Source organism: Centruroides sculpturatus, unplaced genomic scaffold, assembly GCF_000671375.1.
Source record: "Centruroides sculpturatus isolate CEXI.00-Female unplaced genomic scaffold, Cexi_2.0 scaffold175, whole genome shotgun sequence".
Classification (NCBI taxonomy): Eukaryota; Metazoa; Arthropoda; class Arachnida; order Scorpiones; family Buthidae; genus Centruroides; species Centruroides sculpturatus.
Genome location: NW_019384486.1, coordinates 376078 through 395072, shown reverse-complemented (window position 1 = coordinate 395072; position 18995 = coordinate 376078). Strand labels below are relative to the sequence as shown.

General features: G+C 28.9%; 1 protein-coding gene across 1 annotated transcript in view; it reads right to left on the bottom strand.

Moving 5' to 3' along the window:
* The window catches only part of LOC111621583 (dynein heavy chain 3, axonemal-like), a 40792-nt gene that overhangs the window by 12207 nt on the left and 9590 nt on the right, over window positions 1-18995 (bottom strand). The window contains exons 7-13 of the mRNA XM_023363764.1: window positions 18653-18743; window positions 10373-10563; window positions 10210-10296; window positions 6319-6463; window positions 5676-5887; window positions 4520-4611; window positions 1820-1872 (exon numbers count right to left, since the gene is read on the bottom strand). Of these exons, the coding sequence (XP_023219532.1) occupies window positions 1820-1872; window positions 4520-4611; window positions 5676-5887; window positions 6319-6463; window positions 10210-10296; window positions 10373-10563; window positions 18653-18743 (871 nt within the window). The remainder of the gene's footprint in view (window positions 1-1819; window positions 1873-4519; window positions 4612-5675; window positions 5888-6318; window positions 6464-10209; window positions 10297-10372; window positions 10564-18652; window positions 18744-18995) is intronic.

Below are 18995 nucleotides of genomic sequence, written 5' to 3'. Positions count from 1 at the left end.
GAAGTTTCCTGAAGGCACACATGGAGAGAACAAGTCCCTTTTTGGCTGGTCCTCATAATGAGAGGACAAACAGGACAATAGGGATAATTGTCCAGTACCCGACAGGTAGAGCCAATTTGGAGGAAGAGAGACTCCTGAACTTCTTGGACTAACGTTATAGTGTTGAAGTCAGTGTCTCAACTTAATGAGTTACATGGCTCAGACAGATGAACAACAACTTGGACTAGAAATTTATAGAAACATGTTATAGGTGTTGGACTAAGAAAAGGTAAACGGAAGTGCAAATTGTGCCTAAGGATGTTTCCATGTGGTCCCTCACAATAACAGAAAGATGTTTGTACAACTCAGGTTCTTTATTCTATTCTGTCCACCATCTTTGATACTTTGTGCCCCCTACCATATGTTTTCTGATTTCCTTTAGTACTGTAAGTTAGTTTTAAGGATTAATTTAGAAGGAGATTTTGGAATAATCTCAATATAATAAATAAGAAATCTCAAGTTTATTGTACTTGTCATGATATTTTGTAATTATCCAGCCAACAACCATGTTTTGGGTTGCTGCTGGAGCATCCACTGCAAATCCTGTACATAGTTATATCACACAAAATAAATTGTGTTTTTAGCATTTACTGCTCACATTTCCTTTTTTTTTTGGGGGGGATGTCTGCCTTAGTAGGCAAACACTCCGAAAAAAGAATAAGCCAGAAGTCATACTCTATAAGCCTTATACTCTTCATGTAACAAAAGAACTGAAAAGCAAAAATTTAATCTAAATTACATCAAACCAAAAACAAAAGAATACAAATCATTGTCATAAATCTTTTTGCTCAGAAAAGGATTAATATGGCATGCGGTTGCCTCTTGCACTCATACACACTGCACAGCAATTGTTCATGCTGATTATCATGTTGTTTATCAGCTCTGTTGGGAGCAAAGACCATTCTTAAATAAGTACATTTTAAAGCTCTTGGAGTGTGGAACTTCTTGGTGTAGACTGATGGAATGCAACTTGTAACCTGAAAGCATTTTAGTTTTAGGTCTGGAGATATGATACATATTTCACTCAGAATTTCACTCTATGTATTGCCCACAAAAATAAAATCTGCATTCATAACATCCTTGGAAAAAATTCAGATGGGGTTTCAAAACCTTGTCTCTGTAACTTCTTGCATTAATGGTACCCCTTGTAAAGATATGAAGCTTAGTGAGACTATTAAGCATAATGTCACTCCAGATCATGCTATCACAACCTGCAAATTATTCTCTTTTCATTTCATTCATGGATTTTATTGGATTATATGCTGTCTCCACATTACAATCCAGTTGTTCTCAACCTTGAGTCTTATGATTCTCAGTGGACTATGTCACATTTCTGAGGAGCCAGATGAAAAAATGAGACATCCAGGAGCCACAGAAGTTTTTGAAGAGATCATAGCCAATTAACAGCAAGACATGCAACAGGAATCATTCTATAGACCAGTGGTTCCTAACCTTTTTTGACTTGCGTATCCCTTGGCAGCCCATTTTCCTAAGTTTTATTTTCCATTTTTGCTAAATTTTCTTTCATGTGTTAGTCAAAAAGAAGCACTTTGGTCAATTATACAGTAATGTACAATTGAAAAAGTTTTTTTTTAAGTTGAAAAGCATTGGAGGAAAAACACAGATAAATATAATTATATTTTTATTTAAAATTAAGCATAGAATACCATGACATTGCCAAAGTCCTCACACAAAATACTAAAATTCTTATAGGACATCCACCATTATTAATTTTTTCTTGTGTATCCTTAGGGGTATGGATATCCTGGTTGGAAATTACTGCTGTAGACTATATTTGGTTTCTTATCTATGACTTTCATGATTATGCTTATCCTTTTAAACATTGAGTCCAATTTCAGAGAAATTAACTTTGATCATATTGAAAATACTTTTGCCAAAAGCAAAGCTAGACACAAACTAATGTAAATGCATATTGGGAGAGTTTTACTGTACTATATGATGGACATGGGTGACTAGCTGGGTGAGAAAAAACACTGAAGCATTCTGTAAATATATTGAAATAAATCATTTTATCATCTCAAATTACAAATGCTATTAGACAAAAAAATTTTAAAATTCAAACCTTTTATCACATTCTAAAAATGTAAGGGTGGCAAAATATAATGGGCATAGATGGCTAACTTTAACACACTTTTGCTTAAAGCACTGCTTTTAAGAAAAATATAACATATAAACCNATTTCAAATTTACGTAACACATTTACTTAATATGATTTTATTAATTAAATATCTTTTAGATATTTCTTACAATCTTACCAAAATGAATTCAAAATAATTTCACTATCGTCCAAAAATATTTATATACTTAATTATGATTAATGCCATTATGACCAAATGACTAATATAATGTAGGCATTAGCATTAGACTACTGTTCTGAAAAGCCTATCTCACTAAATTTCTGTGGATCTAACTTGAAACTTGAGTGTGAAATTCAAGCAATGACCTCTGTCACTACTATGAAAAAATGTAACTTTACAGCTAAAGGTTATTCCTATAGCATCAACAACTACAACAAAATATATAAAGGAAATGAATTTCCAGGAGAAAATCAACAATTTGTCACGTAATACAATTAACCATTTAGTATTGGTTAAAAATAAACTGGTCTTTCTGTTTTGATTAAATAAGCCAATAGTAAAACCAAGTGAATAGTTTGTTTACAGGGAGAGATTTCTGTTCTATACGAGTGTCTAAAGATAAGAAAGCATGGGAAGAAGACCATCCACAAGGACAAATCTGAAGATGCCAAACTGCCCAAAGGCTTGGACAATGATACCATTGTCCTGATACATGATTGCATATAAGATTATTTGAGGGTATCTAATAACTTTTTTCATGAAACAGTAATATAGTTACTCGCAAATCACACTTAAATTCAAAATTTCCATCAAATAAACGTCAAAAATACACATCAAACGTTTTCGACCACTAAATTTATCGGCCTTCCTCAGGAAATACAAACTGGAAAAACCATTCTATATTATTTTGTAATATAGTTACCAAAATATGTGTAATAAAACATAATAATACAATATAAATGAAACTATATATTTATTCTATATATATACAGCATATTAAAAGCAAAATGTTCTGTCACCTCAACTGAAACCAACACTTTACAAAGTGCTATAAGTAGAGACTCAACTTTGTCTGGATGTAATATAACCAAATCAATCAATACAGAAAGTATTTAATATTTTGGAAATTGATTTCAATATAAATTTTAATTTTAATTAATTAATTAATTTTGATTTTATTTTTAATTTTAGTTTTAGTTTTGGTGTAAAGATCAGAGTTTCCATTATTATTTTATTATTTTTAGTTTTAATTAACTGGTTACCTAGTATTAATAAATTTTTGTTATTTAATTTAACTTAAGCATATTTATACACGAATTCTTAGATGCCATTTTATTATGTAAATCTCAATTAACATGGTTTATATTAATTAATTAGATTTTGATTTGACTGTGGTGCATATGGAAAACAGAAATAGTATCTTTTCTACATGTGCATTGAAATCTAATTTGAATAATGTCATCAATGGTTTGTATCATGATCACTAATGATGTGAGGTGATCTCAGTACTAATAACTTCTGAATTGGTAGTCCTTTGGTTGATTAGTCGAGCCTTGACTTTCTTTAACACAGGAACTATAGTGAGTTGACTGCCTGTGACTTGTAATCTGTGACCAGCTCCTGCTAAGTAGCTTGTTTGGCAGCCAAGTTATCATATGGCATTCAAAATTTTGTTCAGGAATCAAATTGTTTGAAAAGTGAGGCATTTGAAAACTCAGATTTGACTGTATCTTGCACAAAACGATTCTGATAGCTTAACACTGCATTGAGTAATAACAATCCATGAAACCTTTTTATAACAGTGTTGTCTCCGTAACGGTTGTCTCGGTGGAGGTCGAAAATGTTTGTGAAGTTTGTTACAGAGACAACACTGTTATAAAAAGGTTTCGTGGATTGTTATGACTGTATCTTGTTTTCTAATTCATAATTTTTTAATAAACTAAGCACTATTTCCTTTTTCTGCTTCAATATTTTGAATAACTCCAACAATTCAGGAAACAGTGAGTGTGAACAGCTACTAGACATCATGTTTGTCATTAAAAAACCACATTGGAAATATTCTAGACTTGTCAATAGATTTCATTAGCTGTCTGTAAAGTTTTAAGTTTGCCTGTAAACATACAAGTATACTGTAATGAGACAAACTTGAAGAATTGTACATGCTTACTCTGCTCACCATGTGTATCATATATATTTATAGGAATATTCATCAAGAGATTAACACAAAAGTTTTGACAGAAAATATTCAAAATTAATGAGTTAAAAGTAATATTAAATTTTTATAATCAATAAAAGGATTCATTCTTTAAAAATAAAATTATTTTAATTAAAACATATTTAAAATTGTGAATTTTCTTATATTGTGAATTTTGCACACTTACTTTGAAATGTGATTTCCTAATTCAAGTTGAACCATATCAGATAGTGAAGTTTTCTCAGATGGAAGAATTGATTTACCAATTATAAGGCCAATCTAATAAATTTTACAATATCAAATTAATTATAATCAATCCAAGTTGTTGTTTTTTTATTTTAAATAATTATATAGTGAGTGATCAGTTAACAAACATAATCTGTTCAAAGACAATGTTCTCTACCCGAATTGTTCATTAACCAATTATTAATTTACCATAGATTTTTATGGGAATTTGATTAATTTGTTCTGGAGACGCCAAAAAAAATAAATAAAAAATTATATAATTTTTTACTATGTTTATTTACATGTAATAACAAACTAAAAGCAATCTCTCCATTTTTCCATTGATGGAGAAATGAGAAACAAAATCATATTTTTGTTTCTCAGATGTGATTTTTGTTACTCATTCATCTGCTTGAGTCTTTTTGATTATATCATTCTTTAGCTAAGATTGTATCTACTGTAGATTTGTTGAAGCCATACTGCCTAGAAACATCAGACATCTTCTGCCCATTCTCTACCTTGGCTATTATCTCTTGCTTAGTTTATGTAATGAGCTCAGTTCTTAACATGCCACTCTTTTTAAGCTCCATAATATTATCAGTTTTTTAAAATAAAAAGTTTAAAAAAAGCACTTGCAAAAATTCAGATAACAGAAATCAACTAGTGCAAAAAAGGTTATGTATGCAACTGTGAAAATCTCATTCCATAAACCATTCATAGATTCTAGTAAAATATAATTTTGCAAATCTTAAATGCACCATGCTTCTTCTTGTGTTTGTTCTGTGAGGTGTTTGTTATCCAAACGTGTTTGTTGTCCAAACATAAAAATCTTTCACGAGAGTGTTCATTGTCTGATTTGTTCGCAGTCCAAACCATTCATTAACCGATCACCCATTGTACTTTAAAATTTATATTTGAAAATGAGAAATTTTATTGTTTTAATTATATTCAATATCATTCTATTTTATTGAATGTCTTTTTGTTTTGAAGATGTCATATAATTTGACTAAATATATTTCATTTATTTATGCTTTCAGCTTATTAAACTAAATAGTTATCTCATTTATGTATCTACTAATTATTAAGCACTTTATATTTATTTAATTTATAAAAATTACCTTTGCCCAATGTCTAATTTTCATACCAGGATTACAAACAACTTTCAGTAAGGGTACATGATGATGAAATTCAGAGTATTTCTTTTTTAAATATGTTGTAATGTGTTTCGGTGCTGAATTATCTTCAAATATATCTTTCAAATAAGTCAGGGACTCATTAATCTTTTCCATGCTCTCATCAATTTCTTCAGTATTTAGATCATTAAACGGACCTATATTAAAATTTACAATATTTTTCAGTTATGAAATATTAAAAATAAGTGATAGAATTTAATATAGTCAAATATTATTATTATATTTATTAAATAAATTAATTTTGATTTCTTTGATAATCAATAATGAGGATAATATATAAATAAAATAATCAGATTTAATTGCAATTGTTTTTAAAATAAATAAATTAATTAAAGTGAATTTTTTGTAAAAGGTATATTTTTGCCAGAGATTGTTTATGTAATATTGTAAATAAATCACAATTTTCTTAACATATTTCAACAATTATTATTTTGAAATTTAAAAAAAATGCAGTGTAGATAAATATTAGATAGGCTATTTTATGATTAAATTTGTTCTTTTTTAATAATTATTTTTCTATTAATGAATACTTTGCTAAAGAATATTTTTATTAAAATAACTACATTACCATTAAACCACTTTTCAAACTTTGTTGTAAAATCATAAGCTGTATGCCAGAGTTGACTATAAGGCTGAATTTGTTCTGTGAGTTCATATAGTAATGGTTCTTTTGTGCAAACCCATCCTAATAATCTTTCTTCTTCATTTATTTTCTAAATTGATACATTAAATTAAAGTTAAGAATTCAACATTAATCTTCCATTCTTCATAAATAATCACACCAGTTACTACTTTAATTTCCAAAAACATTTTTATATAGTCCATTGTACTTTCAAACTTTAAGGAAATAAAGCAGGAACAGGTGTAAAAATTAAAAGTAATGCATTAATTAATGAAAATAAGTCAAAATATTCATGTAACAGTTAAATCAGAAATCCTAATTAAAAGTTTATATGATATTAACAAACTTTTATAATTATTTTAATGAAAACTTTAAATTTATAATAAACCTAATTTTTAAATATTATTGTAATAGTATTATATTCAAATATATTATTATATTTGAAAATCGTACTATATTATCAGCTAGCTATCTAGCTGACAAAACATTTACACAGAAAGGTGTCAAGTCTATTGCTATGAAAAAACTGGGTTGGAATTTAATCCAGATCCCTATTATCTGTCAAGAGTTGTCTAAGTCAAAGCATCATTCTCCAACTCTGATCCATGCTAATCCACCCCATCATGGATCAGACTCACTTATAACAAAAGAAATTATGATCATCCATATTGTATTACTATGCCATTCTTTGTACTAACAAATCAATTAATCAATTGTATTAGTAATTTTATGTTATGTGTAAATTTAAGATGATGTATTCAATATTTATAATATAATATTCTATTGTTTATATTTTAAATATATTTATTATTATATGTTTTAATGATTAACTACCAAACATTCACATAAGAGATTTATTCCCATGTGAAAACCTATTATTTATCTCCTAAATACTAAAAGTCATTTAAGATTGGATGGAAACTGACTGGTCATCTAGCTAATTGGATGTCACAAACAGAAAAAAATGAAAAGAGGCCTATCTGACAGTACTGATCTGAATTGTCAAACCACTGACAAATGGTAATGCATATTAGACTCCTGAAGATATACCTAATGTCTGATTGTAACTCTGTCTTACTCCACAAGGTGATAACATAGTAGAGATAGTGTGTAACTAAAAATTGTAATAAATAAACTTTTCTTTCAACGTCAGTAGAGCAACAGCTGAGTGTAATTACTCTCCATCTGCATCCATGTGACATGACACCATCACTAAGGCAATATCAAAAATTAAAGTGAGGTATGCAAACTAGCCACCACTTGGGCCAAAGTTATTTGACAATGAAATCAGGACTATAACCAAACAATACTCTTTCATATTATTAAAGCAATTGATATAATATATTAAAAATCTGATTTTGTTTTGAATAAAATACATTTTTTTGTCTAAATCTTAGTTTTTTTAAGTGTACATATGATTCATTACTCAAGTTTATACTGAAAATATTATTAATAAATGAAATGTAGTAATTGTTGAAATTCTAAATATTAAATTATTAATATTGATAATTTATTGTTTATAAATGTACTTACATTAAATATTGTAAATTGTTTTATTTTGTACTATAAATTAGCATTATTAAAATTTGTATCATCAAAAAGCAAAGATTTTTTTATCTATATTAAACAAATATATTAGATTTTTAATGTATAAATAAAACTAGCAGATGAGCCTGGCTATGCTCAAGCAAAACATAACAACAGCAAAGATTAAGATTATTAGCTTATTTCGTACTTCTAACATTTTTATTATATTATAATATTTGATTTATATTTACAAAGGTTATCTTATGTAAGAGTTTATCATACCAAGTGACCAATCTAATACATTTTAAAAATTCTTTAAATTGTACTACAGTAGAGGAAGAAAATTTTTTAAATGTGTTAGATTGATAAACTTTTGTAAGATAACTTTTGTAGTTATATAAATCAAATACTATGATATACCAAATATTAAAAAGAAAACCATATAAAGAGTTTGGTTATTTCAGCCTACCATTGTCACATTTATTGCAATACTTGGTCAGTATGAAATGGCACAATTTCATTGGTCAAGTAGATAGACACCAATTGAAAATACGATATCTTAAAAAATTTAAGATAGCATATTTTTTCCTAATGTTAATGCTAAGAAACAGTACTATTTACATCTGAATATCAAACAGTAATCTGCCAACAAATCGAATTTTGCAAAAAATGGACCAAATATTTAAACTTGGTACCTTTGAAAACCACTTAAATCATATTTTGTGCTGGCTGGTAACTTTGTATTATGTAATTTTCTTATTCAAATTCCATCATACAGTTGATCCAATAGAAATAAGGGACTGTTGTGGAAGGGGCTCAAAGTAATTCAACTGATAATAGTCATTGATCTCCTCCCAGAAAAAAAAATGGTCAATGACTACTAATTAATACTGATCTACTATTAATATTTAAAAAGTGATCTGTGTTAGACAGGTTATAATGACCCTGCATGTGATCAAAGTTGCTAACCTTACTGTCTGAAAGACTTCATATAAAACTTGTTTAAATAAAAAAAATCTTGTAAAATTGCTAGAATAATTCTTTATGTGATAATAAAGTGTTTAAGTGTTGGCAAAAGATTGTATAACTTACATGGAAAGTATGTTCTTGTAAATATTGCATTTATAGAAAAATTATCAAACCTATAAATTCCCACTGTTGTGCATCTGTCTGTCCTTCCTTAATCTAAAGAAAGAAGTTAGACAGATGAAAGTCAGTATCAAATATGGAAAGCTTAGGGGCAGGAGCACAGATTAACTATATACGAACTTCCAGTTTAAAATGGAAGTCATGTTACTTTGATTCAAAATTTTTCTCCTGAACAGAGTTAGATAGATAACTGGCACAACTCTATTGCTAACAGAAAAAGTATGATGTACAGGGGCATCACCATTACTAAAAGAATTGAGAACATCATAAAGAAAAGTTGCAGCCTGGCATTGTGACGGTGTCTCAATAAATAATTATTCATTAAGAATTAATTTGGTTTATTTGGTTACAGCCAAACAACGTATGAGTGATCTGCTGAGGGGGATACATCCTGGAAAGACTTATGGGAAGCTAGACCATATTTAGGTGTTACTAATGTGAAGAAAACCCAGAAAACTGCACATGGCCAAGCCCAAACCCATAACTAACTAACTATCAGAGTTTGGTAGTTTTATGCATTTGGCTACTGGAGGGCACTTATTAGAATTAAGAAAATACCATTCAGAAATAAAAAAAAACCTATAAGTCATTAGATGTGGAAAATTAAATACTTATATACTTACCATAGACTTTTCTCAGCGTAACACTTTTGATTCCACTCAGGCAAGAGCTATATGCTACCTGTCTCAGTAATGATATAGCATGTCTATTTTGCACTATATCATTGTCACAGTAATTAAGTGAATATAATATATATTTTTTAAAATTACATCTTTTTTTTATAAGAATTATATTTAGTTTCTTATTTTGTTAATTTTTTGCCAATGAATGGCACTATGTGTAAATCAACAAATTGTATATAGATAGAAATTAATTGATTTACAAAAATCAAATCAATATTTTGGGGTGAGATGTATGAATTTATCTAAGTCAGAAGTTTATGAATTTAACTGCAGAGTTTTGTAGCAATTGGTCAAATGGCCACGGAATATACAGCGGAATAGGAATACAAACAAACAATATATAGGAATACAAACAATACATAGGAATACAACAATATATAGGAATACAAACAAACAAACACCCTCATTTATATATATATATATATAATGAATTATTTATGTACAAAGTCCTAAATAAAGATTAAGATAAAATGCTTACTTCTAATTCAACTTTTGCTTCAATGAGATTTCTTTGAAGAGTATCCAATTCTAATATGCTATTTGATATTTGATTTGGATTTAAATTCTGAAAAAGTTTTATTTGTTTAATTTTTATTATATACATGTTAAGTTTAATGTAATACTAAAATTTAAGTAAGTACCTCTCTTGTTCTGAAACTATCAAGTAATTCTTTCATTGTTTTCAAATTTTTATGGAGATTTTGCTGTCTTGTTATTAAAGATCTTTCAGCCTGATCTTGCTGATTTGATACACGTATTTTGCAAGCATTGAAAACTTTCGTAATAGATGAAGGCCAATTGAAAATTTTAGTATTCATTTGGATATCATAATCTGAAATAGAGAGGTAAAAAGACATTTAATATGCTTAATAACTTGTTAATAATCTAGCTACATTACTTTTATTATTTTTAATTATAAAAATTTTAATATTCATAAAAAAAAATAAAAATATAGCTAAACCTTGGTTAATGTGCTTTTAAGTTAGTATGTTTTGGTTTCATTTGAATCATTAACTATAGATAAATTACATATTATCCATCCAAATAAGTTTATTCATAGATGCATTGTACATTACATTGCTGTATTTACTAATGCACAGACTGTGCAAGTGTACAGGGAGACAAAATCTCTAAGAATAAATCTTGTAGCATGTAAACTTGGCTCTGGCAATGCTGCTGAAAATAGATATCTGACCATTTTGATTGAATGCCTAACAAATAAAATAGGAAAAAAATTCAATCTTCCCAAACATCAATAATTGATAATACCTAGAGCATCACTGTTTTGTTTCCTTGCACACAATTATGAATTGAGAGTAACTTTATAATGATTGAATGGGTATTGCATCTGGGAGAAAAATAATTTTCAGTGAGCTGCCAGCTGTGGGCACGTTTCATGAAAATTGCAAATAATGAGATATGGATGTTAGGTGTTCTAACTGGCATATATAAATATATTGCACTTGGAAGGAAACATTCAGCAGAACTGAAAACTTAAACTTTGTAAGTAATTATACATTCGTGTACAAAATGCAAGCATAACCATTAATTTGGCTTATATTTCAGAAACTACTAATTAGAACAGTGTGAAACCTATGTGGCTGTATGCCATAATATATTTTAAGTTTAGTTTGTAGTCTTTAGCATATTTACTTTCCATTCTTCTAGAACCTTCATACATTCTTTCCATCTTCTAGAACCTTCTAATATTAATTATTCTTCCCCCTTGGAGGTGAGGGCCACTTCCTAAAATCATCAAAACAATGAATGTGAAGTTTCCTGAAGGCACACATGGAGAGAACAAGTCCCTTTTTGGCTGGTCCTCATAATGAGAGGACAAACAGGACAATAGGGATAATTGTCCAGTACCCGACAGGTAGAGCCAATTTGGAGGAAGAGAGACTCCTGAACTTCTTGGACTAACGTTATAGTGTTGAAGTCAGTGTCTCAACTTAATGAGTTACATGGCTCAGACAGATGAACAACAACTTGGACTAGAAATTTATAGAAACATGTTATAGGTGTTGGACTAAGAAAAGGTAAACGGAAGTGCAAATTGTGCCTAAGGATGTTTCCATGTGGTCCCTCACAATAACAGAAAGATGTTTGTACAACTCAGGTTCTTTATTCTATTCTGTCCACCATCTTCGATACTTTGTGCCCCCCTACCATATGTTTTCTGATTTCCTTTAGTACTGTAAGTTAGTTTTAAGGATTAATTTAGAAGGAGATTTTGGAATAATCTCAATATAATAAATAAGAAATCTCAAGTTTATTGTACTTGTCATGATATTTTGTAATTATCCAGCCAACAACCATGTTTTGGGTTGCTGCTGGAGCATCCACTGCAAATCCTGTACATAGTTATATCACACAAAATAAATTGTGTTTTTAGCATTTACTGCTCACATTTCCTTTTTTTTGGGGGGGGATGTCTGCCTTAGTAGGCAAACACTCCGAAAAAAGAATAAGCCAGAAGTCATACTCTATAAGCCTTATACTCTTCATGTAACAAAAGAACTGAAAAGCAAAAATTTAATCTAAATTACATCAAACCAAAAACAAAAGAATACAAATCATTGTCATAAATCTTTTTGCTCAGAAAAGGATTAATATGGCATGCGGTTGCCTCTTGCACTCATACACACTGCACAGCAATTGTTCATGCTGATTATCATGTTGTTTATCAGCTCTGTTGGGAGCAAAGACCATTCTTAAATAAGTACATTTTAAAGCTCTTGGAGTGTGGAACTTCTTGGTGTAGACTGATGGAATGCAACTTGTAACCTGAAAGCATTTTAGTTTTAGGTCTGGAGATATGATACATATTTCACTCAGAATTTCACTCTATGTATTGCCCACAAAAATAAAATCTGCATTCATAACATCCTTGGAAAAAATTCAGATGGGGTTTCAAAACCTTGTCTCTGTAACTTCTTGCATTAATGGTACCCCTTGTAAAGATATGAAGCTTAGTGAGACTATTAAGCATAATGTCACTCCAGATCATGCTATCACAACCTGCAAATTATTCTCTTTTCATTTCATTCATGGATTTTATTGGATTATATGCTGTCTCCACATTACAATCCAGTTGTTCTCAACCTTGAGTCTTATGATTCTCAGTGGACTATGTCACATTTCTGAGGAGCCAGATGAAAAAATGAGACATCCAGGAGCCACAGAAGTTTTTGAAGAGATCATAGCCAATTAACAGCAAGACATGCAACAGGAATCATTCTATAGACCAGTGGTTCCTAACCTTTTTTGACTTGCGTATCCCTTGGCAGCCCATTTTCCTAAGTTTTATTTTCCATTTTTGCTAAATTTTCTTTCATGTGTTAGTCAAAAAGAAGCACTTTGGTCAATTATACAGTAATGTACAATTGAAAAAGTTTTTTTTTAAGTTGAAAAGCATTGGAGGAAAAACACAGATAAATATAATTATATTTTTATTTAAAATTAAGCATAGAATACCATGACATTGCCAAAGTCCTCACACAAAATACTAAAATTCTTATAGGACATCCACCATTATTAATTTTTTCTTGTGTATCCTTAGGGGTATGGATATCCTGGTTGGAAATTACTGCTGTAGACTATATTTGGTTTCTTATCTATGACTTTCATGATTATGCTTATCCTTTTAAACATTGAGTCCAATTTCAGAGAAATTAACTTTGATCATATTGAAAATACTTTTGCCAAAAGCAAAGCTAGACACAAACTAATGTAAATGCATATTGGGAGAGTTTTACTGTACTATATGATGGACATGGGTGACTAGCTGGGTGAGAAAAAACACTGAAGCATTCTGTAAATATATTGAAATAAATCATTTTATCATCTCAAATTACAAATGCTATTAGACAAAAAAATTTTAAAATTCAAACCTTTTATCACATTCTAAAAATGTAAGGGTGGCAAAATATAATGGGCATAGATGGCTAACTTTAACACACTTTTGCTTAAAGCACTGCTTTTAAGAAAAATATAACATATAAACCAAGGTACTTAAAATATATGTATTAAATAGTAAAGAAAAAACTTTTCCAAATGTTTGGCACATTATAATTGCTAAAAAACTTTAGCAATAAATTTAATAAATAAAAATATATAAAATATTCAAGGCAGACAGAATTAAAACTGTTAATTTGCCATGAGAAAAATTGCTATAACAACTTAAGCTTGTATTTTTTTACCAAAAATATTTTAAATTAATCACCTATTAATTTTTAATAGGAGATTAGTTTCCTATTAATCTCCTATTACTATATTTTAAATTAATCTCCAAAAATGATCACATGTAATTTTTCTACTGGCTAAATGCTGCCTGATATATTTACCTCTTTATGAAATGTCACAACTGAAAATACTATTAGAATTCTTCAAAACACAATTAATCTTTAATTAATATTTATAAATATAATAAATATATACCTGCTGTATAATTGATCAATGTATTATTGATACTTATTATGCCTATACAATGCTAATCAATCATATAGGGATAATAAGCAGTTCTCTCTTTAGACTTATCTGTACTCTGTATAAGTTTTGCAGCCCTTGGACTAATCATAATCAATGCATAAATGGTGTAAATTTCTCTTGGTGCCCTATTCTACCAAACAGTTTGATTGTACCTAGAGCCAACATTGATGATAACTATCATATTATATAACTGAAATGATGATAAATACATATGATCTGTTTACAATAAAATATAAAATTTTCATAAAGATTGTTTATTTTAATGGCTGGTAGTAAATGGACATTAAATTTACTGCAATTTTCATTAATTATCCATTTAATGGTTATAAATTAAGAACATAATAAATGAAAAAGTAAGAGCAATTATTTGCTGTACTTTTTCATTTGTTATTTCCTGTATTTAGAGAGAAAAATAAAGCTAAGTACAAAAAATGTATATAAATTTTCATTATTCATCAAAAACAATTATACTTTTAGATTCTTTTCCAATCCATACAAATGAATTAATATTGTATCCAGCACTGATATTTAATTAATAATATAAATTTGGCAAAATTTTCTTTCTATAAATTGCATATTTGAAAGCTTATTCATTGACTGATTAATTCTGATTTGACCTAAAAAAGTAAAAAAAATTAAATAAATAAAAACATATTAAACTTAAACGCATAAACAAAAAATAAAGAAAAACAAATCATAAAATCTATAAATTAAAAAATATAGTAAATTTAAAATAAATAATAAATGAGAAAGATTATGATTCAATTAATGTATAAAGTATTTCTAATTGATTTTATAATTAAACTTTCCATTTTTTTTTTCCCTTATATTTATGTAATTATTAACTTGTTAATGTTAGTGTGCTTTTGTCTATTGAATGTATTGTTATTAATATTTTCAACTTGATTAAAATCTCATTAGCTATGATATCTGCACATAGCTCTATCAAATGTATTAGCGTATTTCTAGTGAGGGGGAGCAAGTTGACAAACTTCACTGAATGTTGGATTTGTCATGAGTTTCTCTGTGAACTACAGGTTTGTAGGAAATACACACCGTGTGACTAAGATTCATACAATTAACAATTTATTTAAAGACTATAGATATATATATACATTGGGTTAACATATTTTTGACTTTTTGATAATGTCTGTTGGTCTAGTATACAATCTGATTGAGGGTCCTTCTTACCCTTTTAGCTTCTTGCTGTGGCTAGCTGCCAATCAATCCAGTGCAGAATCTATAGCTCACTTGGAGGTCTCTCTCCTGTGTAACTCCCAACAGGTTACGCTATCAATAATTGAGCCTCTCCAGAAAAATCAAATCGGCCAAGCATGAGACATAATAGCATAATTCTCTTGCCAGAGTAGGCTTAAGCTTAGGGCTACTTAACAGTATTAATTTTTTTTGTGTTTATAACTGTTTTAAAAATATAGTGAAACTAATACTGCAGCAGCATACAGAATAATTGAAATACATATAGATGCTTTAATCAATAAAAGAAACTGTTTCATAGTTTGCCTAGTGAAAGTATAAACAACAAAATAAAATATTTAATTAGCTCTTTCCAATTATGTTGTGTATTCTACACCAAATATTCTAAAAATAACTGTCTTGTCCATATATCTGTTACTAAGGTGAATACTAATGCTCTGGGACCCAGAATAAATCTAAGCAGTCAAAAAACTCTGAGAATTTTTCAGGGTGGTCTATCTGTCGAGATATGTTGGGCCTCAACCCTCATCACCCAGCCATCCCATTGTGACCTTGGCCAAAGCACAATGGTCCTGGATAAAAGAATACATAAAAATAACGATCAAATAGCCAAAAACATTTATTAAATATGTACAAGAAAAGTCCTAATAGTAAACATTTTGTCTAACAAACCAACTCAATTAACAAACTTTTCTCAAAGTCCTGGTCATTTTCTATTCATTTAAATGCACTTTTCATCCTCTTTAATGAATTTTCTGCTGATTCAATAAAAACAGTCTTAATTATTAAAGTCAATCAATGTTTGCATTCATGTTATCTCAAATTACTATAGAAGAGGAAAATGAGAAAATGTTGCCAGTAAAGATTTCAAAAAGACACAGACACAAAGAATATTCCTTGAAATGGAATCTGTAGCATTAAAGTTACTAAAAAACTCCATACAAGAATAATCAAAATTTTGGTAAGAAAAGTGTATAACATTTTGTAACTACAGTACAATCTTAATAATCCGATGTACATGAGACCCAAATGGTATCAGATTAATGAGATTGTCAGATTATTAAAAGTAAAGTAAATTCAATGGCACATAAATAAATTTGACAGCACAAAGTCAATTGTTAATGATTTGCAAAACACAAGTTGGACTACTGACCTAAACATCCAAGTGCACTGCAGTCATCAATACTCATTTTACCAAGTTGATATATTTGTTAGGCCCCAATAGACCTAGGTCTGTTAGGCGATGTTGGAGGGTCAAGGCACGGACAAATTAAATTAAGGACTTTACAAATCTGGTTAAATTTTAGTAACCAAGGTTTAATCATGAATATTTACAAAACATTCATCTGTTCTAAAACATGAGAGGAACATAAATCTATTTAAATTTACAAGATTAGGGAGCACATACACTATACGAGAAAAAGGATTGAAGATATTACTTCTCCTTTTAAAAAGACACAATAATCAACATACCGACAAAAATAATGGTTTTTGGAGGTCCTTTGATGCTTCCTGTTTTAATATCTTGCACTTATTTCATGAACAATGGGCGTATTCTCTACGATGGAGTTGGATTCTGTTCTCTTCATTCGAAAGTTCACACATGTCAGTCCCTTTCTTCTTTATTCTTACACCACGTAGTCTGTTGATCGCTCAAGAAACAGGAACAGGAAAAAAGTCAATTTTTGGATGGGAGTTCCAATATTTATACTTCCCGCCATTGGGTGTGACGTGAAACACACGGGATGTTGGTCACTGATCAATCAACCAGCACGACGGGCCCAACCCGTTCACAATCCAGTACCATAAAATAAAACGGAATTTTACAACAAAACCTGACACGACACGTCATATATATATATAAGAAAGAAACAAAATAAACTATACATAGTGCTTGGGCACTACATATTCCACTAAATTTAATGGGAAATTTAGTGAGAGTTATTACAGTATTTTTTGTGGAAAATTTCAAGGGACTGATTTTTATATTTATACAGTATTATGTTATAAGATATTGTACCTTTTTTTGAGCAGCCGAATTACAAGATTACAAGTATAACAATCTTTAATAATGTACCCAGGCTTGAACATTTGAGCATGGGCTTGATATCAAGTAACATTCAGAAGGAAAGTATTCAAATTTAGTGGAAATTTGAGTTTGAACTAGTGAAAAACTCATTTATGACTTGGTAATAATGCCAGTAATACCTAAAAGTTTACTAGAGTCAGATTACTAGACATATCTGTTAGACCTCCTTATTCAGTAACTCCTCAACTATAAATGCTCATGAGAGGAGTGCTTATTAAAGTTAATCAAATCTGAGGAAAGATTCATTACTTTAAAAAGATGGGCAAGATTTGGCCCATGTTTTTTATAAAAAAACATGGGCCTTTTTGTTGTTTGTGGTGCAGTCTATGAAGTTTGCAACTGCTTTATGATGTGTGTAAGATAAATTAATAAAGTCTTGTTTACAGAAGATGTGCTGGTATGTATATTTTTCATCTTATTAAGCACTGTGAGAAGACAAATTATCTTTAATTGATCAAAATTAAAGTTAATGGTAAAACCCTAACAATATCAAACTAGTAACTGTACAGATTACAGAGATTATACTGTATATACTTTTATACAGTACATATAGAATTTGTCAGAAAATAAATAAGTAACATCTTAATAACTAACTATTGTAAATTTGGTCTTCTAAAATTTGCTAATTAGGACTTTTTCTGTATAATGCTACATTTAAAGGCTTTTTAATTTCAATATTAAAAAACCTTTAAATATTTTAATATTTAAAGGTTTTATAATATTAATATTTAATATTTTAAAATATTTTTAATAATAAAAGTTATTTAATGCTTAATTTTTAATATTTATTTCAATAGTAAATCCGGTACAAAATAAAAGATTTAATTTGTAATGTTTATAATGTAAAATAAACCAATTTAGCAAATCTGTTGTGTTTAAAGTTATAAAAGATTATTAAAAATATAGAAAATTATAAAATATCATATTATAAACAAATTCACAAATAGTTTTATTAAAAATTTAAAAACCATATAAAAAATTTAGCTAGAGTTAAATAATTAAAATGTAAATTCTTTTTATTAAGCAATAACTACATTCATTAAAGAATTTCATAATTTTAGGTATAGAGATTAAATAGGACGTAAAAATAATTTAGAAAAAAACAAAAATAAATTATAGTATATACCTGTAAAAACAGGATAATCCAGTAAAAACAAAATTGATTCCCAAGCTTTTCTTACTTCTTCCATCAGTTGATGTTGTAATATATTAATGCACTAAGCAGCAAAATATACATTATTTTGGCAGAAATAATAAAAATAACAGAATTTAACTATATATATATATGTTACAGTCAAAACCCGTTTTTAGTTAGAACGCGTTTTAACTAGTTGAAACTAGTTTTTACTGAATGTCTTTGTTAAAACCCGTTTTGTCTAGTTGAAACTAGTTTATACTGAATGTCTTTGTTAAAACCCGTTTTGTCTAGTTGAAACTAGTTTATACTGAATGTCTTTGTTAAAACCCGT